We start from the raw sequence: 12,493 nt of genomic DNA, 5'->3' as shown, positions 1-12,493 counted from the left end.
ACAGCAATGTCCCGCGGCCCTCAAGCTACACATTTTACCGCCGTTACGCCGAAAAATGTCCAGTCCCTGCTGCAGCATTAAATTAGGTGACACGTTCGCTACGCTTGCACCGAATTCCGCGCACTTGCCGCAATGGTGCTGCCCGCAAGCGCGGCGGACGACAATGCTCTGGTGTGCGACTCCCTAGTCGTCGCTAGGCCTTACTTGTTTTGTATCGAAGCCACAGCGAACGGCGCTTTTGAACTGACAAACTAAGTGGTCAACTTATGGCGCTGCCTTACTGACAACCTAATTGTTTCATATTAAAAGCAATATATACAATCAATTTGAGCAACACCTTTGCAGTGGAGCTGACGTGCAAGCAGATCGGGTCAGTTGCGCTGCACCGGCGGCAGCTGCTACGCGGCTACGAACTTAAAACTAGCTTGTATCGCAGTTATTACTCCTACCAGCAACTCGGCACAGGTCAGCGACCTTCAAGGAGGTTTCATTTTTGATATTCCCATATCCCAGGGCTTATTAGTTGCGAGAACAAGAAAGTTCAGCACGGTTTTCTGACGCTGGCGTCAGGGATCTGGTGTAGAGATTTTTCCTTGGCGCAGGCGGCTTGCGGGCAGCGCGGCGATGTATTCGGCTGTGAAGGCAGTGCTGCAACTGTATAGTGCCGTCGGGCGGCACTCTCTACACTGCGCCTACTGCGCTGCAAGATATTTGCAAATGTCGCTTTGCTTGGGATCACTGCGTCACTTCGTTCGTTGCACGGCAACCCAGAATGGTGTGACGAGCCTTGTGACAGCGGGGTACCGTGGTTCAAGATAACCGCAGTTAAGTTTGGTATCCGCGATTAGGCATAAACCGCGTTTAGACTGCCCGTGATGCGTTGGGAACCAACGTTTGCTGCGGGACGACTGCAGGACAACTAACAGGCAGCTGCCCCTGCAATGCTGACAGAGCAAGATGGTAATCTGCACGTGCCATCTGTCAGACAGATGGCAAGTACGATCATCGTTGGCTAGACTTGGCACACGACAAATTGCAGCGGGAAGTTCGGGGTGCAATCATTACGTGAGTGCGATCATTATGCGAGTAAATATTGTATGGCAATACAATCATCAGTGAAATAATGGATACAATGACAGAATTCTGGTCACCTGGAAGGTGCTCACTAGAAAAATTTGCCTGAAAGTTCTATAAAGAATAAACTAGTTTGAAATGAATGACATGAAAACTCGTCGTAAATGCCGTAAACGGTCAAACAGGCCATCATGATGAAGTCGCTTTGTGTGCGGCCTTAAAAACCAAGCGCTATTAATGTCGCAATTGCTGGCGGGCTCGAATGAATGAATGAATCCTTGCGCAAATGTACTTTCGTACTATCGTCATACAAATGTATGACAATCGCTTATAATAATAGGATTTTTGGTTTTCTCAATATCATTGCAAGCATATTGCACTGTAGACATACAAAATTTTTGGATGCATATTTTTTTCTTTGGAGGGATGTGCTGGACAATGGTATACATGAGTCATGACGTGGAATTCACGTCTGGCAGCTGAATAATTTGTAATATAATTTCGTGTCATTTTGGTTTTGGTTTCAGAAGCCGAATGGTGGCTGTGGCATTCAAGACGCATTTGGGTCACATGAGGCATGCAAGAACTGCGATGTAATTGCTGCTTGTTTTTTTTTGTTTTTTTGTTTTTTTCATTCCAACTCTTGAGCAGGCTTGCGTAAGATTTCATGGGAATTAGAACAAAGAAAGCAGCAACCATGCTGGAGTTTTTGTATTCCTCACATGACCTGAATGCATCTTGTATGTCACAGCCATCGTTTGGCTTCTGAAACCAAAACCGAAATGCCACTCAATTATATTACAAATTATTCAGCTGCCAGAGGTGAATTCCATGTCACGACTCATGTATATCGTTGTCCAGCACATCACTCTTAAGAAAAAAATATGCATGCAAAGGAGACGGGACTATATATGCAAAGGAGACAGGACTTTTCATCCTTCTCCAGGTGCCTTGGGGAGTGGGCTGGGCAGCCTTAATATTCCCGTGTATTCTCCTGCAAGGAGCAGAGTTGTGCGAAAATCTGCCATTGTGTTCCTCACTCTGCAGGAACAGTGCTCCCTGTGTGGCAGGAGGCATGATTAGAACCTTGTCGGCGAGGTTTGGCAGGCACTCTTTAAATGCACAGCCACTGATGCGGCTGTCCATCATTCTTTCGAATAAAAACACTATGCTGAAAACTCAAACGTCACATAACTTGAACAGAAACCTTCGGTGATTTGCCCAGTGCTTTACTGCATCATGGCATGAATGGGATCGCCATGCATTTAATTAGGTGCAATCCACTACACTCTGTGCTGATCAGATACTTTTAGCGCAGTGTGTACCACTACAGCTACCAGGTATTTCTCACTGCCAATGACAGCACCAGTACCAGAGTGCACGGACAGATGGTGCCAGGTGTCTGCATGTGGCGCCTCAGAGAAATGTACGCATGTGAAGGAGCTGCGCTGCTCCTGTGAAGTTGGCTGCGCAGCAATGAATTGGAACATTTGACATCAACGGAATCGCTGTTCCATGAACAGCGTTATGAGCAGTGCACAGAAAACAGTCGCGCAACTTTGCTTCATGCTGGAGCATATTAGGAACACTGCTCAGCCCTAGCGACCCAGCTACATGTCCTCAGTCTGAACAACAAACAGCCCACAGCATGGAGACAAATGGACCGTGTCCTGCATTGCAACAAAAAATATAGCAGGCCTCAGTTTGTGTGTTTAGTATGGCGGGCTACCACAAAGGAGCCTCCTTTCAAATCTGTGAGCAAATGTGGTCTACAGGCGAAGAACTCATCTTGGCTGGGTTTGGTTTGCAGTGCGTTAATGACATAAAATCTTTTATTTTTTAGTTGCTAGAAAGTATTTAGGTTTGTTTCTATCTGTGTTAGTATGCCAGACAATCAGTTTTTAGAAGTTTCTTTCTAATCTAGTTTCTATGGCTTGTTGTATGGCTCCATTTTTATTACTATGATTCCCCGTTAACACTGCTTAGCCTGAAGTGTCGCTGAAGGTGCCTAACCGCACTCCCCGTAAGTGTACTTAACTGAAAGGGGGTTGCCATTTTGAGTGCTCCTCTGCACCCCACATCTCGCAAAGTCCAAGCTATGTTGTGTGTCAGCATGATGATAGCATTACTCATTGGCATTTGAAACAAAATTCATTTTAGTGATTTTGCATGGGTGAGACCCCTTTTTCTTTTCTTTTTTTTTGTGTGTGTGTGTGGGGGGGGGGGGGGGGGCCTTTGCAGGAAGGGTTTCTATAGTGCCTCATAATTTGAAGCTGCTGCGATTAGCGTCACAGCAGTTGCTAGGGCTGATCACCAAGCTTTATGCCTTCAGCTTTATTGGCTTCTTGGGTGTTCACAATGCTACAGGGTTTCGTAAAGAACAACTGCACGCTTATCTGGTGTTCAATGTTGTAAAGTAGGGATAAAAATACATTTCCTTATCTGGTGGCGGTTGCAGGTACACTGTTATCTTGTCCTTAATAAATTCACATGCAGAATGGAAGAAATGTAGCAGAGAGAGTGAAAAAACGAAAAACAATGGAATCCACGTTATTGGCACAAAAGTTTCCTTGCTTGTTGTTGTAGCATTCTGTCCCCAGTGGTGTCTTAGTCAGTTCCGTGTCCTTATCTCCTTCTTGACAGGTGCAAGATCCCGGCAGGACTATGGCAACTTTTACATCGACTCTGATACTATGCCGCCTCGAGGTGATGGTGGCCATCTTAACGCTGGTACTGAGATGGACGCAGTCTTGCACGCTTGTGCATCTGTGTGTGTGTGTGTTTTGTGCTGTGTGTGAGTGAGTTACGTTGGCATGTGTACCTGTGTGACTCAGAAAACTGCAAGCAAACTGGTGCGGTGGCCTATGCTCTGCATTCTGCCTTTTCTTCTTTTTTTTTTCTCAGGCATGAATTGCTTCGTACCCTATGGCGCCAGTGCTTGCACAGGCCTTTTGAGTGCAATCTTATTTGTATTTATATGTTGCCAATGGCGTTTGGCCATTCTTAAAAGCTCACGATTTGATAGGTGTGCTACAAAAAAGACTTGATTCCTGAAATCAGAGATATCTTATACTGACCTGCCAGTAAATAATGTGAGTAAACCTTGTACTACATGCTTCCTTTATTAATGTCTGCACATTCTTATGAAAGTTTGCTTACACTCGTAAGTAGTAGGGACATTTTGAGGACATATACTGTGGGCACATGTAGGCATGTCCTGTAGGTGCAGGCATAGTGCTGTAGGCGTTGAAACAAGGTCCCCTTTGAGAGCTTTCTTTATTTTGACAGTTGTTATTCGGGAGGAGTGCCATGGGACGAGCAGTTTTCTTGACCAGTGTGAAATTAAAATACGAGTACAAACAATAGCACAAGCTTCTATTTAAACAAATTTGTGGACGACGCAGTCTTTTGCTTCTGAAAATACTCAGTGGCAAATTTTCCACTGTTGTCAGTTACAAGGCTCCCAAGTTATTCCAAGTTTGATTGCAATTTTCTGCTGCTTGTATGCGGTTTAATGTACTGCTTTGTTTCATTTTGAGTTTCACTATATTGTTGTGTGTCAGAAAATTCGTCACTATGTTATCGTCAGCTAGTATCCTGCCAGCCTTTGGGTCAAAATGTTTGTGTTCAGATATTGTTATTTGGTGCAGAATTGAAGCCCACGCTGGCCGAATAGTTCGTGAAGACATATGTCATCGAGTAAAGACTGATTAGAAAATGAGCAAGAATAGGGGAGTGGAGGCGGCAGAGGCGAGAAAGCAATGCAGCAGAAATGTGTTGTTCGAAACAAAAAGTAGTTAAATACTTGTTGGGTGAGCATTACTGTCTAGAATACACAGAGCCTTGTTTGTTTTGGCGGCATTGTCGTGGCCGGTCACTAGCCATCTTCTTGAACGATCACTTTCAGTACTGCCTTGACTTTCGCCGAATCCACAGGGCCCTCATGCAGTGTCTTGGTGATATTCATGTACATTGCCACACTTTTATTGGGGCTTGGTTTGGTGTCGAACGCAATGCACCCTACACATGTACACATTTTCACACTCATTCATTTTGCGCATGTTTATGGGTCTATAGGTTTATAGGGGCTTAACGTCCCAAAGTGACTCAGGCTATGAGGGACTCTGTAGTGAAGGGCTTCGGAAATTTCGACCATCTGAGGTTCTTTAACATGCACTGATATTGCACAGCACACGGGCCTCTAGAATTTCGCCGCCATCGAAATTCGGTCGCCGCGGCCGGGACCGAACCCGCGTCTTTTGGGTCAGCAGCCGAGCACCATAACCACTGAGCCACCGTGGCGGCCCATGTGTGCATACTGCATGTTGTATGCAGCTTAGAAAAATGGCTTCGGCGAACGTCTATGGATGGTTGTAATTATTTGGCTGCAGCGGCAATGAGGGTGTCGCGTATGTGTGACCAGAGCGAGTTTAGGTATTTTTGTGGTTCACAAGAAACCATCAAGAATTTTAAAGACTGTCTTCTCGTTATTGCTCCACGTTGCGGCATTCAACAACTTAAATACATAAGGACAGTGTTTACCTGGAAGTGTTCCCTATTCGTAAACTTTTTATGCTTTGTCTAGACAAGGTTCTATTAGTCTGGTGAACTGGCATAGCCCAGAAACAATGCTATCTCTGAAAGTGATCGCCTTGAAACATACCATCGCAGAAATTCAATAGACAGTCCATAGACTATTTTCTATTAGACTGTCAATGATCTGTCTATAGGTTGTCTAAAAAGTTTAGACTACCTATTGTCTCATAGACTGACAGTTCACAGATAATTGTCACAAACTGTATAGGCTGTATATTGTTTATGGGCTGTCACATACTCTATACTGTCGGCTGTCTTTGACAGAGTTATCGACAATCTATGGACTGTCTAAAGAAATTCTAGCAAGGACAGGCTCAGGACAACACTGGCTCTTGCTGCCCTCTAGCACACCGTAAGCCCTCCCCGACCACTGCTGGCCAGAGCCCCGCCCCGATTCTTCCTCAGTAAGGGGTGGAGTAGTAGCTATGTGGAGAATGGCGAAGGCACTGAGGCTCGACATGCAGGGCCCGGTCTGCCTGACGTGCGCCAACCTCCCCCCGGCTTTGTACCCATGAACTCTCAAGGCTTCCCGCCGGAGATCCCGCCCGAGGCCCTCGAGTGCCTGGTGCCCACCATGCCCTACTACGAGCTGCCCGCCGGGCTGATCGTGCCCCTCGTCAAGGTGCGTCTGTGCTACTAGGAGGGGGCATGATGTGCTGTCACATTCTGATTGAGTTAATTTCAAGAGAACCCATGTAGAGCATGTAACAAAACTTCTACGTGTGTGTATGCAGAAGCAGTGAAATAGCTTAGCTTCTGCATCTGTAGGAGAAGAAATAGCTGCATGTTCCCACCTTACTCTTATGGACGAGTGGGCCAGCTGGGTGACACTGAAGGCACCGGTAGTTGGAATAAGTGGTAGCAAGCAAATGCGTTTCTGACAAAGTAAAAGCAAACACAAAACGATTTTAAATAAAATATTGCAATGAAATTTTTTTTGACTGTGCGCAAACTATCACTCGCTACCTGAATGTTTTCTGGGCACAAGAGTAGCAGCAGTACCTGCCTGCTCTGGATTGAAAATCTTTATTGTGCTTCAAGAACTAGTTTGGCGTCGAGCAGGATTAACTTGAATCGTGATTGAAATTGGTGCGCTACACTTGCTGCTGTGGTCTGATAACTGGCTGTACGTAGTTCGTTGGTGAGGCGCCTTGGTGGAATCTGCATGCAAGCTTTCTGTGCTCTGCACTTGCCTCTGCTCATTCACGCATGGCAGCAGCGCAAACTGTGGTGTGGCATCCACAATGTTTGCTGTAGAAGGAAAATTAGCTGTCTTGGTCCAGTGCATGACTGGGACCACTGCTCATCCGGGGCTGTTAGGCTACCTGCTGAGCCAACCTTGGACGGTTAGCAGTTGGCTGGGCAAGGCCAAATTGATCAGCTCATAGCGGGAGTGATGTTAGTCCATTGTATTGACAGGAGTCATCCAAGGTAGAGGAGGTTGCAACCAAGGCACTGGTTACTGGTGTTAGGGGAGCTGTTGCACCTGTAACATGCCTGCTGTCGTTGACTTCACTGTGTGTACGTGCTGCAAGATATTCACAAAATGAACTGGGGGCACAATGGCTAGTGCCCTTTCTCGTTAACTTCACCATTGCATGTTGCAGTTGGTCACCGAATGGGGGAAATGGGGAACAAAGGGAAATAAATGACCTAAAGTGCAGTGAGGCAAAAGCCTTAAAGGTGCAGTGAAGAGGAATCTGAACTCGTCTTTTTGCCGCGGGGACTCGATCTACACGTTCCGAGCATTCTTAGAAACTTCGACTTATTGCCCTGTGTGGCCAATTTCCCTAATTAAATCAGATTAACGTCCGGCTCCCGCCTTTATTTTTTGAATTCTCCCCGTACGGTGGGCGGAGTCGACCAACGTGTGGAGTGGCTTTCACTCAGTCCCGTGGCGGCTTGCCGCCCTGCCACCGGCGGAGTAATACGTAGTAATCCGTAGAAGCAAATAGTCCGCGCATATTTTTATTTCTGCGGCCTTATTTTGCGGCTATGTTATCTGCGAATGAAACTATTTATTCACGGAAACCTAAAAAACAAAATAAAGCGAAAGCAAAGCCTCCACGGGGCTGGCTGAAAGGCACTCCACGCGTTGGTCGACTCCGCCCACCGTACGAGGAGAATTAAAAAAATAAAGGCGGGAGCTTGACGTTAATTCGATTTAATTAGGGAAATCGGCCACACAGGGCAATAAGTCGGAAGTTTCTAAGAATGTTCAGAACGTGTAGATCGAGTTCCCGCGGCAAAAAGACGAACTCAGATTCCTCTTCAGTGCACCTTTAAGTGAAGTGTTGCTGCTTTTGCCACTGATGTGTAGTTAAGATGTTAAGCTTCGCCTCTAAGAGTGGAACCCGACAGTGTCTTGCAGGAATTGTATCTCTCTCTCTCGCATATCTCGGTGGACACCTGAACCTCACTGCTGTAATGGAAGGGAGGAAGATGGGAGTGAAGACACCGCATTCACTAGACAGGCCTTTGTTCATTCCAAAAAATTGAGCTGGCATGGTGGAGTGGTTAGCATGCTGGTCTGTGCTGGTCTCTCACTCCGGAAACCCTGGTTCCATTCCCCAACTCAACCAATTTCCTACTCGGTTTTCATTTATTTATCTGGTCTGGCTAGAAAGGTTAATTATCATGCAATTATCATAGAATGCCTTAAATCGCATTCTGATATCATTCGAATGCATAGACTAAGCATCGATTAAGTAATGATTGGCATATGCCCATATAAGGCATGTAACCAAATTGCAGACCCATCTGCCGACACGGCTGCTAACGACAGTGCGAGGCATTAAAGGCTTTCGCCTTAATACCGAACAGCAGGGGGTTCAGTATTCGGATTCAGGTGCGTGCTCAACTGTTCTTCGGGAAAGCAACCACCAGCGTGAACGAGACAGGTAAACATCGCAGAATCCATCCCCTCACCACTGGCACCTTTCACAGCCACGCAGATTCTTGATGGAAGTCGAGAGTTGTGTCCTGGTGCATGCTGTTTTTCGAGCAGTTTGGCAGTGAGTCCGTGCAGTCCAGTGCTGACTCTTCTTCTCCCATTTCTTCTTGCCAACACAAACACAGCTGGAGGACAGCGACTACAGACCGCTCGACCCCAAGGACCTACGCCTGCCTCCGCCGGCCCCACCCAGCGAAGCCCTGATGCAAGCAGTGGAGATGTTCTATAGCCCGCCTTCCCATGAGCGTCCACGTAACAGGTGGGCACAGCACTGCGGAGGCAGCCTGGTCTTTCCCTGTCACGAGGGAGTGTGTTCCACAGATTCCTGGCTGACCTCTGTTGAAATAGATGTGTAGCAGCTATCTCGATTGGTAAGGGGCACATTATGGGCACTTTGCTGACAGTGGCACTCTCTCCCCTTCCAGCGAGGGATGGGAGCAGCTGGGCCTGTACGAGTTCTTCAAAGCCAAGAGCCAGCATGTACGCAAGAAGGCCGATGACGACGAGGAGGGCGGAGATGGGGACGGCAGGGGTGGCGAGCGGGACGAGCAGTCGGACCGCAAGTCCAAGCCCAAGGACAGCGAGGAGCGATTGTCACTCAGGGACGACCCCAACCGTCGCAAGTACCGCGAGAGCAAGAGGTGGGCAGGGCACTCTCTTTCTCCCTTTTAGTCTGTCTCTCTCTGGCTGTGAACAACTTCTTCGGTTCAAATAATGCATTGGCAGGAAGGCATCTAGTCAGCATTTGATTCAAAGAAGACGGGTAGTAATTGAAACTCAGATAACTCAGAACTTTCGATTAATTCAAACAACTTTGTAAATTTTGGTTTGGCCAGCTGTATATTATCAGTGCACCTGTAAGCCGCTTAATTTGTTGCGCGGTTTTGTTCAGTGCAAACTTCTGTCTACCTTCGGTGCTCTAGGCACGTGAAAGAGAAACGGTCAGGTCCGAATACATCAGGTTATTAGCTCTGCCTTAGCTTAAAAATTCAGGGGGACACTGAAGTCACCTTACATGCATTTAGGCGAAATTTCTGACACTAGAAGCACATTGTTCTTGGCATTTCAGTCATTTCCGTTCTGCATCATGTGTACACTTGGTAGCAGGAGACACAGGAACTCACTTAGGCACTACTGAGCATCTGTTCAGCCCGAAGACCAAGCATCGACTGAGGAGAGACGAGCGCGCACACAGCTGGAGAGCAGTGGCGCCACCTGGGACATCATTTGTGTCGTCACACACATATGTGCGGATCACGTGATAATTGCACATTACGACATACTATTTCTTTGCTATATCCAGAATTTTGTTATAAATGAAACTTAATTATGTCTTAACTAATTAAGTTTTAACTAATTAAGTCTTAACTAAGTGTGATTGACAGGTTGCGTGGACACATTCCAAGGATGGACAAATCTTGCAGACACTTTGTTGTTTCATGAGTTGTTTCAAAATTCGCTGGTCCACTTCAATACATCAGGTGATTATTAAAATATCGCTCCTCGGGGGCCGACTCACAGGGCACATTGTTGCCCACGCAAGTTCTTACGTGTGTGCAACAGCAGGTATAACGATGTTTGGAGAGCTGCTGTAGCTGTGTAGTTTCATTTTCAGAGTTTCGCTAGCAGCCCGTGGCAACAGTGATTTTCAGTAGTGCGTCACTCAGTCCAGCGCAGCTACGCACAGTTTCAGATGCTGATTGGCGCATCGCTGGTTTTTATGGTGAGAGCCGTTTTGCAGAGCCCTCCTAAGCTGAGCTTCAGTGTAACCCTACAGCACAGCTCTGGCGTGACGCCAGAGCCACCGTGTGGCCGAAGTTAAAATGTATCAGCAGATGGCTGAGATAAAATACAACTAAGGAGGAGCAAATCGTGGTAACCAGAGTGGCTGCGATGTCTGAACCTTCACGTGCCGTTAAGTTAGCGCAGGTGTGCACCAGCTGGCCAGTGCTATGGCTGACGAAGCTGTCCCCTGCCACCGCCGCGTTCAACAGGGTGAGAGTTGTAGCCGCTTGGAAGTGCCTGCTGCGCGTGAAGGCAATGAAGAAAAGTTTCTTTTTTATTGAATGTTTATTTCAGACGAACAAGGCACGAAAGTGCAAGTCTGTCTAAGAGGCTGACGAAAAGGCACGGATGCCTGACGAGTGTCAGCTGCTCAATACACACAACACTTCAGCATTTGGTGAGGGGAAAAAAAACGAATAGGTTGCATGCACTGAAGACCGGATAAAAATGGTAAACATATTACGGGCATTGACACAGAGAGGGATTGGTGGGTTAAACCAGTAAATATACCAGACATGATTTAAGAATCATTTGCAGAAGAAGTTGCAAAGTATTGCCTGTCTTCACTGGATGTATTGGGCACAGCATAGTGTTTACTCTAGTGGCTCTGTAAGCAAAAAATGAAAGCACTGCACAGTGTGCAGTAAAACGGCTCATGCTGGAAATTTATGCACTAAGCAGCGAAGCTTAGCACAGCTTGTTTTTCTTTTTGTTCATTTTCAGAAGGCATCTTGCCATTCTGGCAACCATATGCATTCCCTTTGCTTCCTGTCCAGTGTTGTTCTTCCCACGTGCTGAAACTGCACGCTCATCATGAGCTGTTTGTGCAGTGGATCCTCCTCACATGGAAGCCACCAATGCATCGCTCTGCGAAAGAGGCCACTAAGCCCTTTTGGAGCAGTCCAGCTTTGACACTCCCGACAGTGGTACACAATGCAGCATTGACGCAACTTGAAAACATCATTGTTGCTGTGCGGTTTTCTCTGTGAAGCCAACTACCATTGCACATCCTTCATTGAATAAATTTAATGTGACAATTTTAGGCAGTCTTTTTAGAGACCTTTTTATAATTTTGACTTTCAGATAACTCTGACAGTTTTCTTTAATTCTCTAGAAGTCTCATTCAGCATGGTTTTCCTTTATTTGGAAACCAGTCAGTTATTGATACCCTTTTTTCTACCACACAATGAGTTCGAGACTGCTGTTGAACAAACAGATCATTGCCCTTCACCTATATATCTTATGTTGTGCTAATGCTCATTGGCCACGAAATCAAGCAGAGTCACCACCTTGTGGCAAAGTGGCAAACGCTCCTTACTGTGGATGCCCCGTTCAATTTGTCTGCTTAGTGCGCGTTGGCGGCACATATTCCTGGCGACTGTTGTTTGTTTTCAGTTTTAGTGCGCTTCTGTTTACTTTTACGCCTCTTACGAAAGAAATATGTACACACTATCATGCTACACTGCAATGAAGGGAATTATCTTCCATATTGAGAATCTCATGCTGGATCATAACATCCACCATCGGTCTTTGGCTCTTCAGGTTCTTTGCCACGCGGCGTGTCAAACAGAATGACGATGGTGCTCGGTACTGTTTCAAAGAAAAACTAGCAGGTCGCTGCTGCTGTCCATGCAGTTGAGTGCGTCCACTGAGCGATTGTATGTCCCCGTCTGTTATGTTTGGGATCTGCCAGGTACTGACACAAGAGTTGGATTCAAGACTGCTGCCAAGCAAAATGCAGTTTGAATGGGCCATTTCATGTCCTCTGTGTGCATGATGGAGTCTTTTATTTTCTTCTTGCTATATTGATCAGTTTGGAAAGGTACATGTAACGCATTTATTAAAGGTGCACTGAAGATGATTCTGAACTTGTCTTTTTGCCGCGGGAACTCGATCTACACGTTCCTAGCATTCTTAGAAACTGCAACTTATTGCCCTGTATGGCCGATTTCCCTAATAAAATCGAATTAACGTCCGCCTCCCGCCCTTTTTTTTAAATTCTCCCTCGTACGATGGGCGGAGTTGACCAACGCGTGAAGTTCCTTACAGCCAGCTCCGTGGAGGCTTTGCTTTCGCTTTATTTTG

General features: G+C 46.4%; 1 protein-coding gene across 4 annotated transcripts in view; it reads left to right on the top strand.

The window, feature by feature from the left end:
* LOC149365288 (calcium homeostasis endoplasmic reticulum protein-like) overlaps positions 1-12,493 on the top strand; it is a 59,299-nt gene that overhangs the window by 32,673 nt on the left and 14,133 nt on the right. For 3 of the 4 annotated variants that reach the window (XM_089541785.1, XM_089541779.1, XM_089541797.1), the window contains 4 exons: positions 3,718-3,804; positions 6,135-6,292; positions 8,749-8,882; positions 9,049-9,264. In XM_089541785.1, coding sequence (XP_089397911.1) covers positions 3,718-3,804; positions 6,135-6,292; positions 8,749-8,882; positions 9,049-9,264 — 595 coding nt within the window. The remainder of the gene's footprint in view (positions 1-3,717; positions 3,805-6,134; positions 6,293-8,748; positions 8,883-9,048; positions 9,265-12,493) is intronic. The other variant, XM_089541791.1, reaches the window with a different exon arrangement.

This window comes from Amblyomma mixtum, chromosome 1 (genome assembly GCF_055824585.1).
Source record: "Amblyomma mixtum isolate Tamu chromosome 1, ASM5582458v1, whole genome shotgun sequence".
Classification (NCBI taxonomy): domain Eukaryota; kingdom Metazoa; phylum Arthropoda; class Arachnida; order Ixodida; family Ixodidae; genus Amblyomma; species Amblyomma mixtum.
Note: the sequence above shows the minus strand (reverse complement) of the source record. Positions and strands in the feature narration are given on the sequence as shown.